Here is a 21,225-nt window from a genome sequence, read left to right as displayed (position 1 = left end):
AAATCACCGGTCTTCTGTGTCCTTCGCGCTGGTAGTTGGAGACTACAGCTGTTCCTCCTTAATGTCTTTTAAACCATTGCTATCAATGAAATTGTATTCTCCTTTACGTTGTTACCATTATTTATTTGTACTTTGTTTTTCTTGCTTCATCCTATCAGAAGTTTGTTGATTTCATTAGTCTTTTCAAGAAATAAATTTTGGCTTTTTTGAGCCCCTGTAAGCTCTTAATTTATATTTACTTCTGATTTTTCACCTCCTTTCTTCTATTTTCTTTGGACTTACTCTGTCTTTTTCCTCTCCTCACTTCTTAGATGAGTCACTTAGCTCATTCACTAGGCTATGTTTCCTCATATAAATGTTTAAGACTATTAATTTCCATTTAATGTATTGTTATCAATAGCAATTTGTTGTACACTCAAATTTGATAGAGTTCATAGTTCTATGAATTTTTCATGCAGTGTTTTTGGTATCTTCCTGAGGATGAAATTTCCCCTCTTTCGGCAAAGCAGTCTTGGTGATTTCTCCTTATTTATTGTTTATAACTTCATATACAGTATGGATGTACCTTGTTTTACATATTGTGTCTGTTTCTGAATGTTTCATTTGTCTCTTTCTAAGTTCTTCCACAAGTCCTCAAGTTGTTTTTTAAATTTTTTAAAAGTCAGTTTTATGAGGTATAATTTATGTGAAGTAAAATTCATGCCTTAGCATATAGTTTTATGAGATTTGACAGGCACGTATAGTCACATAATTTTTGCCATAATCAAGATACAGAAGAGTTCCAAAACTTTTGCACATGCGCTCTGTAGTAGCCCCTTTCACCTTTCTCTCTGTGGTGCCTGCCTTCTCTTCAACTTCAAACTAGTTACAGGTTTCCCTGTAACCTCAGCTTTCTTAGGAGTTCCAAAAAAAGTTGTAATTTTGCTGATCGTCTGGCTTTTGTTATTGTGAGAGTGGGAATGATGTTCTTTCCAGCCAGACACATTATTTTTCTTATCAAATCATTTTTGGTAAATTCACATTTCCATATAACATTTAGTATTAACACTACCATTTGAATATCTTCCTTCTATAGATGCATTTTCTTTTATATTCATGTGTATCTTCACTGAAGTTTTGTTTAGTTCTGCAGTGGTCTCTTAGGTACTTATTTAATTTGTATTTGAAATCTTTTTAAGTTTAGAGTTAAAAGATTAGCATTTTAAAATGTACTTTTCAAGTTTGTAAATACTCTGATCTCCTGATTTTTACTAAAACTTAAATATTGGCATACGTTATCGTGGGTTATACTCTACAACAGGAGGACTTGTTTTGTTCATATGTAATCAAAGGGACATTAGAAAAACCTTAAAATGGGTAACTTTTTGATTGCCGGATTTACTTTTCATAGGGCTTATCATTTTAGTGTCCTTAGCTAATTTTAAGGTGATGTGAAAATTTTTTATTACTTCATTGCATTAAGGAATTGATTTTTGTTACAAAGAAACATTAATAAAATATTTTTGAAAATATTTCATCTGAACTGCTGGTACCTGTTGTTTTTTAAAATGTGGTATTAGAAAAAGTTTTTGGTGAATTTTTTATCAGGTATCTATAACTTACTGAATTGGTTTTAAATATTGTATTAAGTAAATGATAATGTGTCATCATGTTGGAAACAGCATTGCATATTTTAACCTAATTTTACCTCCCGGTTACTTTCATGGACTTTAATAGGGGGTTACTAAATGTTTCTTTTCTTTTAACCTTTTTGTAGGTTATTTTAGTGTCTGCCAATAAATTGACTCGTTATATAGAACCATGCCAATTAACAGAAGATTTTGGTGGGAGCCTCACCTATGATCACATGGACTGGTTAAATAAGAGGCTGGTTGGTATATTACAATGAGATAAAATGTTATTGCATAGAAATAAGATATATTTTGACAACTTTATAATTTTATTCTATTAAAATATAGATTATTTTTTACAAAAATGGAGAATTATGTGCATACCACATTATAACATAATAGACAAATACTGTGCAGTTAGACTTACTCGATTAGAATTCTGATTCTAGTTGCTAGTTGTATGGCCGTCAACAACGTATTTAATCTTGCCTTGGCTTGATTTCCACATCTGTAATATGGTGATGATAAGAGTACCTACCTTTGTGTGATTGTGGGTAAAATGAAGTGAATATACATATAAAGCATTTAGAATAGCGCCAGACATGATATAGTAGCACTATATGAGTATTAGCTATTACTGTTCTGTCATTGATAACATTAGTCAAAGTTGTAAATTTTTAAAGTAGAATAACAGTAGCATAATTTCTCTTTTTTTTTTTTATTTTTTATTTTTTTTTGAGACAGAGTCTTGCTCTGTTGCCCAGGCTGGAGTGCTGTGGCGCAATCTTGGCTCACTGCAACCTCTGCCTCCGGGATTCAAGCAGTTCTCCTGCCTCGGCCTCCTTAGTAGCTGGGATTACAGGCACGCGCCACCACGCCCAGCTAATTTTTGTATTTTTAGTAGAGACAGGGTTTCACCGTGTTGTTCAGGCTGATCTCAAACTCTTGACGTCGTGATCCACCTGCCTTGGCCTCCCAAAGTACTGGGATTACAGGCGTGAGCCAGTGCTCCCAGCGAACAGCAGCATAATTTCTTGAGGTGATCTAGTTGCTTTACCATTTTCAGAGAATATTTAAACATTAATTTGAATTATCAACTTGAAGAGCAGTTTGACATATTAAGCATTTTCATTTGTGAAAATGTATCATCTTCGGTAATCTAGACTTCTGAAATCTGCTACTCTGTGTAATTTGATGGTTTTTTAAATTGAACTACTGAAAGAACAAGCGTCAGATTAACTCATTTTAGATTAAATGATAATTTTTTTGAAGAATAGTGAACTTTTGGTTATCTCTGAATGGTTAACTAATTCTGTATCCACCCAGTTTATTCATTCAGAGACAGGGTCTTGCCCCAGGCTGAAATGCAGTGGCGTGATCACCACACACTGCAGCCTTTAACTCCTGGGCTCAAGCAGTGCTTCCAACTCAGCCTCTCAAGTAGTTGGTACTGCAAGTGCTTGCCACCATGCCTGACGAAGGTTTTATTTTTCGTAGAGATGGAGTCTCCTTGTTGCCCAGGCTGGTCATGAACTCCTGGGCTCAAGCAACCCCTCTACCTCGGCCTCCCAAAATGCTGGGATTAGAGGCATGAGCTGCTGTACCCAGCCTATTTCTACCATATTTAAAAAGTGCTGTCAGTCAAGTGATTGTCCACTTTATTACTTACGTTTAAACAGACTTGCGCAAATTCCTTTTCAGAAATATTTGAAGAAATCATTAAAATTATAACTAATTTTAAATGCTATATGCATGTATATAACAACTATTATGTGAAACCGACATGTGTTGGTGATAGAATGACATAAAGAAATGTTCTGTAACTGTTATTAGAGACTTAGCACGTTCTAAATTACATGTATGTAATTAGAACTGTTACCAATGCAAATGTTTCTCAAAGAAACACTTATCTGAATGGAGAATGAAGATAATTTATTGATGTATTTAAATTTTAAAAATTATTTATCCATGAAACTATTCATTGCTTTAGGAAACAGTTTTGTCTTCTCTTGTGTACGTTGTTGTGCTCTGGTGGTAGAATTGCACTGACAGCCAGGGAAGGAAAACAAATCCTAGCTGGCCAATTCTATTGCTCTTAACAGATGATCCTTATTACATATTAATTTTTAAGACTGTTCTTAGTATGTTAATAAAACTCATATTGTAGGTTTTTGAGAAGTTTACAAAGGAATCTACATCATTATTAGATGAACTTGCTTTGATTAACAATGGAAGTGATAAAGGAAATCAGCAAGAGAAAGAAAGGTAGGTGGCTAGTGGCATGCAATTATATCCTTTCAAAACTGTAATTAATCTGATAAAAGATAGCTCTATTAATACAAGCTAAAAAATCTACAGTAAAAAAAAGTCTTCATTCTATCAAAATTGATATACAATATTCATGAGAATTTGCTTTACGTGTAAACGTATTGGTTTAAATCAAAGTTTCTTCACAAAAGCCTTGTTGTTTTTTTTTGAGATGGAGTCTCACTCTTGCCCAGGCTTACTGCAACTCCGCCTCCTGGGTTCATGCCTGGGTTCATGGGTTCTCCTGCCTCAGCCTCCCGAGTAGCTGGGTCTACAGGCGACTGCTACCTCACCTGGCTAATTTTTTGTATTTTTAGTAGAGACGGGGTTTCACCATGTTAGCCAGGATGGTCTCGGTCTCCTGACCTCTTGATCCGCCCGCCTCGGCCTCCCAAAGTGCTGGGATTACAGGCGTGAGCCACCGCGCTTGGCCCATTTTTAAATTAATAGTAATGTATTTACTTTTTTCTGACACTATGTAAAGTGTTTCAAGAACATATTTTCAAAAGAAACAATTTTCTGCCTTTTTAGAGTTATCTTCTTTCCTGGCTAAGAATATGAAAAAAGTTGCAGTTTGAAATACAGTTATTATAACCCTTATTTGAATACATTAGCACTAAAATGTCTAGCTTATAGAACTTTTTCTGTTGTTGTAAAATATGTGATATTCGTGAATTCAACTTGGAGAATTTAGTGTTTTATGACATGCAATGAAGTAATAGTTGAGTTGTGTTATCTGAATGTAACTACCTAGATTTATCATGTTAACAGATTTTCCTTGATTTTTTTACAGCTTGTCAGCTTTCACATTTCTGTTGGTAGGCCAAGTCCCCCTCCTCAGATAAAAAACACTTTAGCAAGCAAATTAACTATTCAGGTCACTTGATTATTACTGGTCACTAGAACAGTAATTTTTCTTTAGGAAATGTGAAAGAATCCTTGTCTTCCCTGTCATCCTGTCTCTTTTGAATCTGACCTTGAAGATACAGTGGAACCTTAATAAAATGCTTGTTGTTATTCCATGAATCCAAATACAGTCACATACCAAGTTTTTGAGTGTAGGATCTTAGTTTTAACAAAATCTTCATTAAAACAAAGCCAAAATGTGAAAACAAATGGTTTGAATGTAAATCTGATTAAAGTCACCACAAGCAGTTAGGAATGTTTCTATCCTATAGATGCCATATAAAAATGTAAAATTATGAAATTTTGTCTGTGTATATAAATATGTGATTGTGTGTCTGTAGATATTACACACACATATATACTGTGGTTTAGGAATTTAAAATATCATGAGTTACTTGATGAAAATTAGCTGGACTTTTTGCTTTCTGAATAGTTCATCAGAGTAAGTTTGATGTTTCTTCATTATATTTCTTGGGAAAGACATCCCTTGTTGGTACCTATAGAAAATAAGTCCATGGTCAAAGAGTTTAATGCTGTTGACTATATTTCCCTCTTTGAGAATGACTGTGAATATTGCAGATTACAGGTTCTGAAGAAGCAGTGCAGCAAAGAAACCTGTTTAATTGCTTCCTTAAAACATATCTTGTTCAGGCCGGGTGCAGTGGCTAACGCCTGTAATCCCAGCACTTTGGGAGGCCAAGGTGGGTGGATCACGAGGTCAGAAGATAGAGACCATCCTAGCCAACGTGGTGAAACCCTGCCTCCACTAAAAATATAAAAATTAGCCGGGCATGGTGGCGCACGCCTGTAGTCCCAGCTACTCAGGAGGCTGAGGCCGGAGAATCCCTTGAACCCGGGAAGCAGAGGTTGTAGTGAGCCGAGATCATGCTATTGCACCCCAGCCTGGGTGACAGAGCGAGACTCCGTCTCAAAAAAAAACTTTTTCAGTGTTTTGGGAAACACTTTGGGAAGTGCTGGTTTGCATGACTACATGAAATATCAAAATCTTGTATTTGCCAGTTCCTCTGCAAGGAGCTCACGTGTTACTGCTTAGTTTCCTTTAAACCCCAGATCCCAGATAATAGAGTCCCTCCTCTTGCAAATTTTATCAACTGTCTTTTTTTTTTTTTTTTTCAACATTCTTTATGTCAATCCTCAGGAAGCATCTGAGGACCTAGATCAATTGACAAAAAGCAAAATATTTAGCACAAGACCGGTCAGTTACAGCAGCAAGGTCCTTGTCCCCTTTCTTTCCTTCATCTTTTCTTTCCTGTATATGTTTAGGAAAATAAAGGCAGATGTCCAGCTGCACAAGAAGTATGATTAGGGAAGAGAGTGCAGCTACTAGGACGGACACACACATACACACACACACACACACACCCCTCTGGAATATAAGACAGAATATTTGCAGCTATCAAAGATTGCTGTAGGTAAATAAAGTTTTGACTGGAGGATGACTGCATGCCTTTTTTTAATGTTAAATTTCTGGGTTACTATATGACAAACTTCGTTTTGAAACAAATATTCATTGGATAAATACTAAATGGACTTCTTTGATATATTTGAAATAATATTATGACTAAAAACAGTAAACTGTATTTTTCCAAGTAGTTATTTTATGATTTATTATGTTGGTATTTCTCTGGCTACTAGTATTTACTTTTCCCTAATGGGCTTCCTTATGCTTGAGATAAGTTAGCATGGTAGAATGGTATGCTTCAGATTTTCATACTTTTGTGCCCCTGTTTTGATTTTTTATATATAAAGGAATTTTTAAAGTTACATTGATAGAAATATGTCTTTTGAAAATTACTCCTTTGGTGTTTTCCAGGTCTGTGGATTTAAACTTTCTTCCATCGGTTGATCCTGAAACGGTTCTTCAGACAGGTAAGATTTAAAAAATATTTGTGATAATAATCCAGTAAACCAATTGGATTGATTGGTTCATTAAATAAACATGAGTTCAGCATGAATGTGGTACATGTGGAAGGAACTCAAGGGGAAATTTTTCAGGACCAGGGACTGGTTTTGTGGAAGACAATTTTTCTGTGGACTGGGTAAGGGGTGGTTTCAGGATAAAACTGTTCCACGTTAGATCATCAGACATTAGATTCTTATAAGGAGCATGCATCCTGGATCCCTCGCATGCATAGTTTACAATAGGGTTTGTGCTCCTATGACAATCTGAGGCCGCCACTGCTCTGACAGGTGGCAGAGCTCAGGTAGTAATACTTGCTGGCCTGCCGCTCACCTCCTGCTGTGTGGCCCAGGGTGGGGGTGGGAGGAACCCAGCTTTATAATATTTTAAAAAATTAATAATAATTATCTCTCCCTTAAAAATTTGGATTTATTTTATTATCAATAAAATGAAGATACAATTTTTTATTTCACTGGGTTGCCATGAGAATTACTGAACACTTCTTATGTGGCAGACATTGTATTTATGTATTTTTCTTTTTCATTCTCCTAACAAGCCTTTGAGATAATTATTATTATTGTATCTATTTTGTACTGGTGGAAGCCAAGGTTTAGTGATAGAAAATAACTTGCTGAAGATCAATTAACTATTAAACTCTCTCTCTCCATAGCTAAATCCAAAGCCAAAGCTCTACTGTTTTATAATCTTCGATGTAAAAACACTGATCACCTTGCAAAGCCTTGCACACAGTGCTGCCTGATATGTATATTCCAACCCAAATATCTCTGGTAGCAGTTTCACAAACTCTAGGAGAACCAAACTGTTAATTTTTTCCAATTGAAATACCTCAATTTTATTTCTAATCTTTTTTTAATAATAGCTTATAATTGTAATCCTGCGGTGTGCCACCTCTGAGTACTTTACATATGTTAACTCATTTTGGTCCTGTGAAATAGATACTATTGTCATCCCAATTTTAAGACAGGAAAGCTGAAGCATAAAAATAAGTAACTTATAAGGTTACACAGCTAGTAAATGCTGAAGCTGAGACTTGGACCTAGGCAGTTTGATTTCAAAGCATGCTCTATGAAATCATGACGCTATGCTGCTTCTCCAATGAAAATGATATCCACAAGGAAAATATCAAGGGTGACAATTGTCAAAGTAGAAAAAATTAAATGTATTCTGATATTCATAGCTTTTATGAATGTATATAAAAAGACTTTGCACAAATCTTTAGAATAGTTACTTTTCCAATTATAAAATGTAATAAATAATAAAGAAGTAAATTCTGAATATATTTGTTGTGTTGATTCAGGTGTCCTAAGTTCTTCCAGTATGATATACAGCTTATTTTGTTAGAGAACAAAGAAATACTTGTAATCTCTGAATTATTATGTATTTAGAAGGTACTGTCAGTAAAATACTGCTCTAGGTTTAAAACTTAATTCCATACATATGTTTAACAGCTTGAAAGCTTTTTATTTTAATTCAATGAATTAAGTTTCTACAATTTCTATTTTAAATTTAATTTTATATGCTACTAGGTCCTATTTTATATGCTATTAACTTTTAAACTAAGGATTGAACGAGAGTATAAAACGAAGAGGTTTAGAACAATAATGGGTACTTTTAGAAATTAGAAATACCTCCAAACCATAATAAAAGTTCAGTTGCTGTATATTGATAGCCATTTAAATTTAGGATATTATTCTAAATAAGGAAGAGAATTTAAATATGTGTATTGTTTTGATGCCTAAATATTAGTCACAAAAACAATTTTTACCTTATTTACTTTTAAAATTATTTAATACCTACAGCTTTAGTTGTTGCACATTCTGCAATTGTAGTTCCTCATGTATGAGTGGATTTTCTACATGAGTTTTCTGTAATTGAGTCACATTCACTGCAGTTCTTTTTTTTTTTTGAGACGGAGTCTCGCTCTGTCGCCCAGGCTGGAGTGCAGTGGCCGAATCTCAGCTCACTGCAAGCTCCGCCTCCTGGGTTTACGCCATTCTCCTGCCTCAGCCTCCCGAGTAGCGGGGACTACAGGCGCCCGCCACCTCGCCCAGCTAGTTTTTTGTATTTTTTTAGTAGAGACAGGGTTTCACCGGGTTAACCAGGATGGTCTCGATCTCCTGACCTTGTGATCCGCCCGTCTCGGCCTCCCAAAGTGCTGGGATTACAGGCTTGAGCCACCGCGCCCCGCCCTCATTCACTGCAGTTCTAACACTAGTACGGCCCGTTATTATTCACTGTTAATATGTTGTGAAGATTCTTATAAATAGAGATTATATAAATATTATTTTGTACTTGTAATAAAAACTTTCTTCTTTTAATCATTCGTTATACTATCACCTTTTTTTAAAATGCTATAATTGAGAATATGGATTAATACTGAAACCCGACAACATACAACTTGGATTAGTACCATCAGACAGAAATCCCACAGTATAATTTTGCTCTACAGATAAATAGGATTGTTTGTTTGGCACAGTATCCTGAGTAATGAATTCACCAATAACAAAAATGTGATTGATAGAAAAAAATATATAAACCGTATATGTGCCATATTTAATATGTAGTATAGTATTTCTATGGTGTATATATTTATGATATATGATAGAGCATTTTAATATACTAGTTTACATAGTATATATGTACACACACATACACACATATACATATTAATATGTGCAGTTTTCCTATTTACTGTGATACATAAATTTTTAAATTGCATTTATAACCTGATAGATATGTAGGTAGACAGGTTTTAAAAACAAGGGACTAGAATTGAGAATATTGAGAAGTGAGAATTGCATTTCTTTACAGATATTAATTTCAAGTATCTTTTATTTGTAAAGGGCATGAATTATTATCCGAATTACAGCAGCGTCGATTTAATGGCTCAGATGGAGGGGTTTCATGGTCTCCTATGGATGATGAACTGCTTGCACAGCCACAGGTTATGAAATTATTAGATTCACTCCGAGAGCAATATACCCGCTACCAGGAAGTTTGTAGGCAACGTAGCAAGCGCACACAGTTAGAAGAGATTCAACAGAAGGTGATGCAGGTAGGTGTCTGATTTGAATATATTTAACTCTTTTTAATTCCTTATAATTTCTGCTATGTGACTATTAAGTCTTATATGTACTATATAGAAAACCTTAGAACATATCAAACTGGATTCTGAAACTTTTAAATTAGGTATTGTTTTACCAATAGTATTTGAATTAAAAGTTATATTATTTCTACAGTGATGACATTGAGCATTCAGCTTAGTGTAACAGTGAACTTTAAAAATAACTGATTTTTGGAGACATCATCAGTGGTCTCAGTGTATTCTTGCAATAAATAACATTACATTATTGATATTTGGTTTATTCTTAATTTCTAATAACTTAGTTTTTTGGTTAATTTAGGCATTATGAAGAGTATTTCTGTCCTAGCAAAATAACCCATGTAATGCAAATGATTCTAATATTAAATTTTTTTATAATACTGATAGAAAACATTAAATGTATTTAGTTGTTAGGAATTTTAATTTCTTTTAAAATTTATTTTTATGAGAAAAGTAGGCTAAAATACTAAAAATACTAAACGTATACATTTCTATTATTTAGATTACACTCTGGATTTTTATGTTGAATAATTAAGAAAATAAATCTTCAAATATTTTATTTAAAAATACAAACTGGAAACATCCTAATTTTTAAATCTAGATTCATTCACTCATTAGATAAACATTTATTAAGTGTTTCCTTTGTGGAAGGCATTGTGCTAGATTTTTTACAGGATATAAAGGTAGACTTAGTTTTTACTATCAATAAGTTTAAGGCGAGAAAGTGTTAAGAGTCACAGGACATGACTGAGGGGTTATAGACACTTATAGGAAGGATTATTTCTCAGCTGCAGGTAATCTGGGAAGACTTAGTAGGGGAAGTAGCATTTGAGATTGTCCTCCCAGAATGTATCTGATTTCACCAGGCAGTGATAGGTTTTGAAAGAATTGGCATTTTGGGGAGGATAAAGAATAGCATGAGTAAATCATAGCAGCATAGAATCCCAAGTTCTGTTGAGGAAAAAGGAAGCAGTAGGCACAGTGGGAAGTGGATGACCTTTTTGAGTCATTGAGTGTGATCCCAATCCCAGTTCCTCTGCTTAGCTGTGTGACCATTCACTATACTTCACCTACCTGAGCCTTGCTTGTTCTGTTTTCTTTCTTTCCTCTTTTCCTCTCTTTTTTTCCCTGTCTGCCTTCTTTGCTTAATTGAAACAGGAATGATAATACTCCCTTTGAAAGGCTAATGTTTGGAAAGAACCCAGCTCTCAATCAGTGGTAGTTATTTTATGTATTTCTTTTGAACTAGACTCTACTTTAGAGGTCTAGTGTAGTTGCTGGCAAACTTCTATAAAATTCCAGACATTTAGACTTTGTGGACCATACAGTCTTTCTTGCAGCTGTGGCTGCTTAACTCTGCCATTATAGTACAAGAGCAGATACAGACATTGTGTAAACCAACATGTGTGGCCATTCTCCAATAAACTTTTATTTATTATACAAACACAGGTGGTGGGCCAGAATTGGCCTGCACAATTGATCTAGTTCATGACTTCTTAAATTAGAGCATCAGGATGTCATGGGAAAAAAGATTTGAAAGGAAGGAAGGAAGGAAGGAGGTGGATCATGGAAGATGTTGAATTTCAGGCAAAAGGATTTAGAAAGTATTCCTTGATAACCACATATAAACTGGATATTTCTGAGCATATGTTAATTGTACGTGGCTTTTTCCATGGACTTCATTCATAAGTTAAAGAGTTTGTTTTAAATGCAGGTAAGTTTTAGCCAATTAGCTTGAGATTATCTTTGAAAACCACTAAGATAGAGTAGCAGAGCAGTACAACAATCATATTCTGGACCCAAATAATCTGAATCTACCCTCTTCTACCACTTCCAAGCTGCTTGACCTTGGGGAGAAAGAAAGTCCTAGTTTCTATGTCATAGTCTCTTCAGTAAGCAGAGGATAACAACAGTAACCACAATAGCAGCAACAATAATGCCTACTTAATAGGACTGTTGCAAGAACTAAAGAAGATAATTTTCATGAAATATTTAGTGTTTGACACATAATGAGTCATCTTTTAATAATACCTGTTAGTTCATCCATTAAAAAAAAATGAATGTCTACAGTAGTATGACATTGTCCTAGGCTCAACAGTGTGATGGTGAGTAAAACTAGGGTTGTTGCTTCCTGGGACATATTTACATGATGACACAAACAGCTGTGAAATTGCAGCTATGACAAGTGCCAAGAAGGAGAGTGATGGGAATAGGATTATGATGAGTAAGAAGATACTAGAGACGAATCATATTTCTGACTTGTAAGACTTGGTGTCTTAGCTTGCAAGATAATGGTGTTGCCCACCTAGGGAACACGGGGCAAGATTTGGATATTACTGTGGATGCAAAATAGTGTGGAGAATCATGAGTTTGGTTTCAGACTTGTTAAGTTTGAGGTGACTGTGACTTCTAAGAGAATATGTAGAAGGGTAGTTCAGAACAGGTCCAGACTTCGAAGTCTGGGCTGGGGTATATTTGTTTGTCATCTGTGCGTGAATGGTAATTAAAAGCATTGATGTGGATGAAAATTGCCTGAAGAGAAAGTTGAGAGAGGTAAGAAGAGTGCTTTAAACTGAACTTTGAAAAACTCTAACATTTCATGGCAAGGTAGAGGAGCATACACCTGAAAAGAAGGCAGTGAAGGACTGGCCAAAGATGAGAAAGTGTGAAGAGTTCTTTGTCATGGAAACCAAGGGAAGAAAGCATTTCAGGGAAGGAGTTAAAACCCTGTCAAATGCTGCTGAAAGGGTAAATAAAAGGACTTAAAATATCTGTTAGAAAGCACAAGATTGAGGTCACTGGTGACCACAGGGCATGGAGTGGCAAGGCCAGGAGCAACAGTGGAGTGAATTCAGGAATGAAAGGGAGGTATGGTGAAGGAAGCAATGAGTATAGACAAATGGTTGGTAAGTCTGTCTCTGAAGGAAAGATGAGAAATAGAGTAATGGCTATAAGTGGTGGAAGAGGGGTTGTATTGCTTTGCGAGGGCTGCCGTAGCAAACAGACTAAGTGATTTAACAACAGAAATTTATTTTCTTGGAGTTCTGAGATCAGGATGTCAGTAGGATTGGTTCCTTTGAGGGCCATGAAGGAAGGCAGTGTTCCAGCCTCTCTCCCTGACTTGACGACGGCCTTCTCCCTGTCTTCACATTGTCTTCTCTCTGTATATGTCTGTGACCAGATTTCCTCTCCTTATAAGGATACCAGTCATACTGGATTGGGCCCACCCTAAATACCTTATTTTAGGTTAATTACCTCTTTAAAGACTCGGTCTCCTAATAAATATTGTTACAATCTGAGGTACTGGGGGTCAGGACTTCAACCAATGTATTTTTGAGGGGAGGGACACAATTCAACCTATAGGAGGGGTAAGGATAGTTGTTCTTTCTTTTCATGATATGAAAAACTTTAAAGATTGCTGGAAAGTATTGGGGGAAGAGGTTGAATACACAAGAGAGAAGGAATAATTAATACTATCAAGTTCCCAACAAGGTGGAAGTAAACGGAATCAAAGCACAATAGAAGGGATTTGCTTTAGAATGAAAGAGGGAGAGCTCTTCCTGTGTCGCAGTAAGAAGGATGGCTAGGATTACCATAGGACCATGAGGTTCCTATGACCGCTGCCCAGTAAACAGACCAGTTATACAGACAGCAGGGATACAACAGAGAAAGAGTTAATTCTTGCAGGGCACTGAGCAAGGAAATGGGAAGAGACCTTCAAATCCATCTCTTCGAGTTCTAGGCTGGAGTTTTTAAGGGGATCATGGAGGGTAAGGGGCTGGAAAATTGGGGTTGTTGATTGGTTAAGGCGAGGGAGATGAAGTCAGCAGGATGTGGAAACTGCATTATTTGGTGAGTCAGCGTCTTGGGCCCCTCAGATCAGCTGAGTCAGTGGGGTCCTTCAGACCAGCTGGCAGAGTAGTTTCGTCAGTATGCAGGACCTGAAGGAATGTCTCAAAGTGAAAACAACGATTCATAATGTTTAATTTGTTATCTGTAGAACAGTTCAGGGAAACTATAATCTTGTAACAGGGTCCATGATTCTAGGTCAGTAGGCAGCAAACAACTATGAGGAAGCAGGTGAAACTGAGCTGACCTAACAATTAACCTTCAACATGCTGCGAGCTTGGTATATTTTCATTTCTCCCCCTTCTTTCTTCCCTGATTAATTTTACAAAGTTTATAGGGGCGGTTTTAGGATGAGTCCGGAGGTGCTTTGTGTGTAAATCAGGCATCAGGAAGTTTGAAGGAGTTACTGTGTGATGTGTCTTTTTTTCATAAAGAGGAAAAGGCCATCTGATGGCACAAATTGCAGGAATGATGTTTAAAGTGGATCAGTGGTTTGAATAGAGCGGAGGTGATTAAAAATTTTCTTTGTGGGGAATTGAAGAGTGAAATTATCACTGTCAGCCTAAATAACAAACAAAGAGAGGCTCTCTAAAAGGAAGAGATTATTTGTTTTAGAGAATAGAACATTACAATGGGAATACGCATGTCATAGTAAGCTGTGTGCATATTCAGAGAGGTAAAGGAAGACAAACATTTTTAAAGGAAAAAAATGAGGATTACATAATTGTTTTGAAATAATTGTCTTTGATTCTAAAGATCAATAACAAAGGTGATGCGCCTCTGAGGTTGGACAGGCAATTGCTGGAGAGATGTCCTTGCAGAAGAATTTTTTTTTTTTGAGACAGGGTTTCAATCTGTCACCCAGGCTGGAGTGCAGAGACCCGATCATGGCTCATTGCAGCCTTGACCTCCCAGGCTCAGGTGACCCTCCCACCTCAGCCTCCTGAGTAGCTGAGTAGCTGGGACTACAGACACATGCCACCATGCCCAGCTGTTTTTTTTGTGTGTTTTGTGTAGAAATGGGGTTTCACCATGCTTCCCAGGCTGCAGAAGTATTTTTTGTGTGAAGTTGCAATGCCTTTGTGTATAATTTTGGTTTTTGCAGTCCTTTGTGATGGTTTTTGTTAGCAGGCATACAAGCATGGGAACCTCTTGCCATGGCTTTCTCTGGCACTATTTTTCAGGGTTGTTTATTTTCCCCCCAATATTAGTGACTCCATTTTGATTCGGACAACTTTAATATCACAAAAATGTAGCTGTGTTTTGGGGTAGTGTTGATCTTAATTTATGGCAGAACCTCTGACTTTTCATGTAACCCTATCTGACAATTCATACGTGACTGTTGAGGTTCAGGCACCAAAAACATGGGTGACAGAATTTATCCAGCATTTGTACTTTGCTAAATGGGATAAGTGACTATGACAAAAAGACAGGGGCAAAGGAGTTAATGTATTGGCAATCACATTTTTAAATGACGGACCAGCTCAACTGGGTAAGAAACTGGAGAAAGGAGATGATGATGATTATGTTTATATTGATGGTGATGATGGTAACGAGATTACTGTTAAAAACCGGTAAACTTCATATTCAGTTTTCTTTATCAGAATAACAGGTGAATTGGTTTGAACAATAGTAGTCAGCATATAATGTTTCCTGCACTCTGTTTTTCACAGGTCACATTTTAAGGAAACATCTGTATCCCTTGCCAAAATGATTACTATATGATAATATATTTTGAACTATATAGTAACATATTGATCATATGTTGGTCACACAGAGCGTGAATGGTACTATTTTCAGTCTTACAAATTTGACAAAAATGTGAAAATGTTTTTGCTTGTATAAAGATAATTATAAACTGAATATCTGTGTTAAATCAGTGAAAATTGAATTGTTTCAAACTTCTTTTGTTTTTACTGACTCATCACTGAAAACATAACGCAAGAGGAATCAATTGCTTCGATAGATAAATTATATAAGTAATAACCATGATATTTATCCCTGATTCCCCACAGTTCAGATCAGTAGCACAAGACTTCATGTGGTATGCAGAGATTCTCTATACTGCTGCTGCTGTTACAGTTAAAAATTAGATTTCACATGCTTCTGGGTAGCAGACCGTGCCACTTCACTGAAATGTGCTATCATTATGCTCATTATTTATTGTGGCAGTAATTACTGCCAGCACTGCAAATGTTATTTCTAGAATCATCCATGTGCTTTTCTTCCTTTGTAGAGAGGAATCATAGATGCCAAATAGAATACATTGCATTGCATAAGCATACAGCTGGAGGCTGTGTTCTCAGTTCCCCATACTCTTTCTCCAGGTTAGATGGTTGACATTTCCTTGACATGCCCTTCTGCCTGGTTTGACTTTGCATACTTCTACATGTTCTGTCATGCAGTTTTTAAAAATAAGCCTAGCCGTGCAAGAAGTATGGATAGTCGCAAGCATTTTTGGCCGGTGTAAATATTTTTCACGGTAGATTCTAAAAGCATAGCTCCAAGGTTACACTTTGCATATAAATGTAACCATTTGAAGGTCACGTTGATATGGATTGGGCATAGAACTGTTTTTCCAGTAAGGTAATATTCAGATTGAGCAAGATGTCTTCATTGAAATTAAGTTTTATAGCTTAGTTTGGCAAACTGCCATTATTAATGCGTTTAAATAGACTTGTTTACTGGGGCATCAACCTCAATTTGAATCATTTTTATTAGAAATAGTCATATATTTACTATGTCTACATTACTGATGTTGTATACTAAGGGAAATTACTTTCAGCTTATATTAAAGCCATATGTATATATATACACACACATATATACATATATACACATATATATACACACACACATATATATACACACACATATATGTGTGCCCATTACTATGTAACTGGTTTTTTGAGGCAAGGAGATATCTTTGCTTATTTAAGATTTATTTTTCAACTTATGGCATTTCAAAAGTTCCGTGTTAATTAATTGTTTATCCCCAGCTATCACGATTTATATTAACCTGCTTCTTTTGTTTCTAGATTATTCTAAAATCAAAATCTAAATGCTTAATGATGTCTTAAGTTTCTAAAAACTATACATTGTTAAAATTTTTAGATGCATTTGTTCCACTTTTATTTTTAGAGCTTAGGTATTCCTACTAAAATAATTATGTTAATTATTTAAAATACTTAAAAGTCATTTTATCACTATGTTTCTGTATCTGTATTTGTAACACGTGGTGATAAATGAGAAGCAATTGATTCCCGAAAAAGACATACTGTTTTAAAATGTTTGCCTATGTTTCCTTAAAACTTGTTCTTTTTATTTCTGTTTTTTAAAGTGTTGGATACAGTAGTTCAGGAGCTTTCTCAAGAAACTAGGGTTGTTATTGTAAAATGCAGATGTGAAATAAACTTCATAACAAGTTAGTGGACAGAAGGAACTAGCCTACAGAAAAAGTAAGAAAAGCATAGAGGCTAACAATTATTAGTATCATTACTGTGCTGTCTTACATATAATGACAGACGTAATCCTGACAACAGCCATGTACTGTAGGTACCATTAACATCATTTAAAAGGTGAGGAACCAAAGTCTTTCAACTAGAAGAAGCAGAGCCAGAATTCAGACCCCCTAGTAGTGGCAGAACGAGAATTCAGAATTCAGAATCATGGCTAGGGCTTTCTTTATATTGCACTGCTTATCTGTCTCTTTTGTGAAAAAGTGATACTTTCCCCAAGCTGGCAGAGAGAAACAGGATCCTAGTACCCTAGCCCTCCAAAGATAACTCATACAGAAGAGTAAAGCAGAAAAAGTGGATGTGTTGAGGAAAAAAACATTACACTTAAAGAGCATCTGATAATACAGTTTTGCAGATGAATTTAGCACTCTGAAAACAGAGTTTAGCCAATAGAAAGTTATAGCACTTAGTCTGTTCCACTGAGTCAACAATAATACTTTGACTTTGACTTTTTTGTTTTTGAGTTTTGCTCTCTAGATTTTTGGGTTTTGTTTTTCTTGAGACAGAGTCTCACTCTGTCACCCAGGCTGGAGTGCAGTGGCACAATCTCAGGTCACTGCATCCTCCGCCTCCCAGGCTGAAACGATTCTCCAATCTCAGCCTCCTCAGTAGCTGGGACTATAGGTGTGCATACCACGCCTGGCTAATTTTTGTATTTTTAGTAGAGACAGGGGCTCACTATGTTGCCCAGGCTGATCTTGAACTCCTGAGCTCAAGCCATCTGCCCACCTCAGTCTCCCAAAGGGCTGGGATTACAGGTATGAGCCACTGTGCCTAGCCTTCTCTCTAGTATTAAGCTTTATAAAGAGAGGGGACAAATTTAAATATTAATATTAATTCTTTAAGACTCTAGAACATAAATCAACAAAGAATATGAAGAGATAAATCACAAAAGACCACATACCTTGAATAAGCAACCATCTGTAATGTATTCAATCACTGATCTTTAAAAAATACATGGAAAGATTTCTGTGTTTTCAATTGGCAGAAGTATTTTAAAAACAATAGTCAGTTTGGGCTGGGGGCGGTGGCTCACGCCTGTAATCCCAGCACTTTGGGAGGCCAAGGCTGGTGGATCACAAGGTCAGGAGTTCGAGACCAGCCTGGCCAAGATGGTAAAACCCCGTCTCTACTAAAAATACAAAAATTAGCCAGGCATGGTGGCGGGCTACTGTAATCCCGCCACTTGGGAGGCTGAGACACGAGAATCACTTGAACCTAGGAGGCAGAGGTTACAGTGAGCTGTGATTGTGCCACTGCACTCTAGCCTAGGCAACACAGCAAGACTCCGTCTCAAAAACAAAAAACAGCAACAACAACAAAAAACAATAGTTTGTATACGTTGTAGAGGTTAATGTAGAGTTCAAACTCATTAATTGGATGTTTCAGAGAGAAACGAGTTTTAGAGAACAATTTTATAAAGTGTATTAACAGTCAATAGTCAGTTTGTATACCTTGTAGAGGTTATTTACAATTCAAACTATCATTGATTGGGTATTTCAGATAGGAACAAGAGCTTTAGAGAGCAATTTTATAAAGTATATTAACAAGCATTAGGATTACATCATCATTGGACCCAAGAAGATCTCTATTGGAAGCCTTTCCTGGGAAAATAAAACAGAGAAAAAAACGTTATATATAACTGTTATATATGTGTTAGTCATAGAATTACTTAGAATTGATGGAAATTGGAAACATCCTATGTTCCCAACAATAGAGAATTAAAGTATTGATAGCCGGTACAATAGTTATTTGAGGCAGTACATTACTTAGCTCTTAATAAGAGTGGGTTTATTGGTTGGTTGGTTGGACACATGGGAGAGATGGAGGCAGGCAGGCAACAGGATTGGCCTTCTGAGAAAAGGATTTGCAAAGTCATTGAAAATTATGTTATAATAACAGTAGCCAAGTGGAAACTCATTAAAGTGTAGAGTTTAATGCTGAGTGAAAAACAGGATGAAAACTACTTGTATTCTATGAGAATTGGCTATAACACTTAAATCTGGAGTAGTATATGAAAACCCTTATGCAGGTGAAAAATTAATGGAAGGAAATATAATATGGTTGTCCCTTGGTATTTGTGGTAGGTTGGTTCCAGGACACCCTGCAGACTGTGGATACCAAGATCAAAGATGTTCAAGTCTCATATAAAATGGCATAATATTTGCATATAACCTATGGATACCCTCTTATATACATTAAATCATCTCTAGATTACTTATAGTATCTACTACAAAGCAGATGCTGTGAAAATAGCCGTTATACTGTACTGGCTTATTATTTGTATCTTTAAATTGTTGTATTATTGTTTTTTTGTGCTTGATTTTTTTCCCAAATATATTCAATCTGTGACTGGTTGAATTCAAGCATGAAAATCTGTGGATATTCAGACAGGGCTGAATGCGTATGTGATTTTTCTTTATGATGTGGTACTTTTATATAATTATAAAAAGGATACATGAACTGTTAGATTTAGAAATATATTTTTTTAACCTGTTAACAGCAGAAATGTACATCTACACTGCTCTTTTATAAAGTTCTATGTTAAGCCTACCCACTGGGTCTATAATATTATGCTGCAGAGATACCCCTATTCACTTCTTGGGGAGCTATCCTAAATTTAGATTTAGGATATAACCATACATCTATTCTTAAATTCCTTTTTCTAATTTGGCAAAAGGTAAAGCTTGGTAATACTATTTTTTCCACTAAATTTACTCCACAATGTGTTTGTAGTTTCAGAGTATATATGATTGTGGGTAGAGTGTAAACACAATCCTCTCCTTCTGCATGAGAACTTGATCTTTGCTTAACTCTCTAGCTCTATTCCCCTGAAGACCTGATTAAAAATTGGAATGTCAACTATGTTACTAAGCAATATTGCTTATAGTAAATATTATTCCATATCTGGACTGGGAGAATTATTAATATATGATTAATATATGATGGAAGGCATAACTGGGGCCGGGGGAATCCTTGAGATTAGTGACTCATAATGGGCCTAGTCCTGTGGGGTATCACGTTTTGATGGCAGAGTGTCTCCCGTATCTGCCCCATACTGATCTCATCTGCTTATACGTGCTTGAGGGACTCAGCTGAAGAAGAACTCCCGATGCTGTCATCCTGGCAAACTATAGTACCCACCCTGTATCCTTACTAGCAGACTGGTACTAATGGGGCCTTTTGTGGGTCTGAATGTTGGTTGATCCTAAGCAGACTCCAAGAGGGTATTTATTACATTAGTATAATTCTAATTAGTTTTTAATTTTATTTTTGAGGTGAGAAAGTAGTATACTAAGTTTATAGTAGTTAATTCAGTCAGTTTTTTCAATGCTTGGAAAGAACATTAGACTGTGAGTTAGAACCTATGGCTGTTAGTCCAGTTTTTCAATAATGGATTATATTACCTTGGGCAAGTCACTTAATCTCTTTGAAACTCAGTTTTCTTAAATGTTAGTTAAGAACTTTGACCGATATCATTTCTGATGTTTTTTCCAACTCTAAATCTTACGATTCTGTGATTCTCTTATCATCATAAGTTAATTTTTAATCCTCTTTTATAGTAGCATTCCAGATTTCTTTTAGCCTGGAAGATGATAAGCTGAAAGCTTGTGATGCTGCAGTGTACATTCTTCCACATTTAGGTTTTGAAATTGTTGTCACATTATAGCTGTGTAGTTCCAGAAGAAACATTTAATCTGCCTATGGGATAGAATGTAAAGAATTTACATTAAAAATAATTGGGGAACTTTCAGAGGGGAAAAATAAATTAGAATGAAAGTTTGAAAAGTTTTTGATTCTTTAAAAATTGTATTTCTACTTTTGTTTATAGGTTGTGAACTGGCTAGAAGGGCCTGGATCAGAACAACTAAGAGCCCAGTGGGGCATTGGAGATTCCATTAGGGCCTCCCAGGCCCTACAGCAGAAACATGAAGAGATTGAGAGCCAGCACAGTGTGAGAGGCTTTTTCCTCTGCAAGTTACAATGCTA

General features: G+C 35.9%; 1 protein-coding gene across 1 annotated transcript in view; it reads left to right on the top strand.

Annotated features, from left to right (window-relative positions):
- SESTD1 (SEC14 and spectrin domains 1) overlaps positions 1-21,225 on the top strand; it is a 157,095-nt gene that overhangs the window by 110,317 nt on the left and 25,553 nt on the right. Inside the window, exons 6-10 of the mRNA XM_011944053.1 lie at positions 1,757-1,870; positions 3,778-3,875; positions 6,658-6,713; positions 9,609-9,820; positions 21,068-21,190. Coding sequence (XP_011799443.1) covers positions 1,757-1,870; positions 3,778-3,875; positions 6,658-6,713; positions 9,609-9,820; positions 21,068-21,190 — 603 coding nt within the window. The remainder of the gene's footprint in view (positions 1-1,756; positions 1,871-3,777; positions 3,876-6,657; positions 6,714-9,608; positions 9,821-21,067; positions 21,191-21,225) is intronic.

Source organism: Colobus angolensis, unplaced genomic scaffold, assembly GCF_000951035.1.
Source record: "Colobus angolensis palliatus isolate OR3802 unplaced genomic scaffold, Cang.pa_1.0 Scaffold224, whole genome shotgun sequence".
Taxonomy (NCBI): Eukaryota; Metazoa; Chordata; class Mammalia; order Primates; family Cercopithecidae; genus Colobus; species Colobus angolensis.
This window is presented reverse-complemented; position numbering and strand designations above follow the sequence as displayed.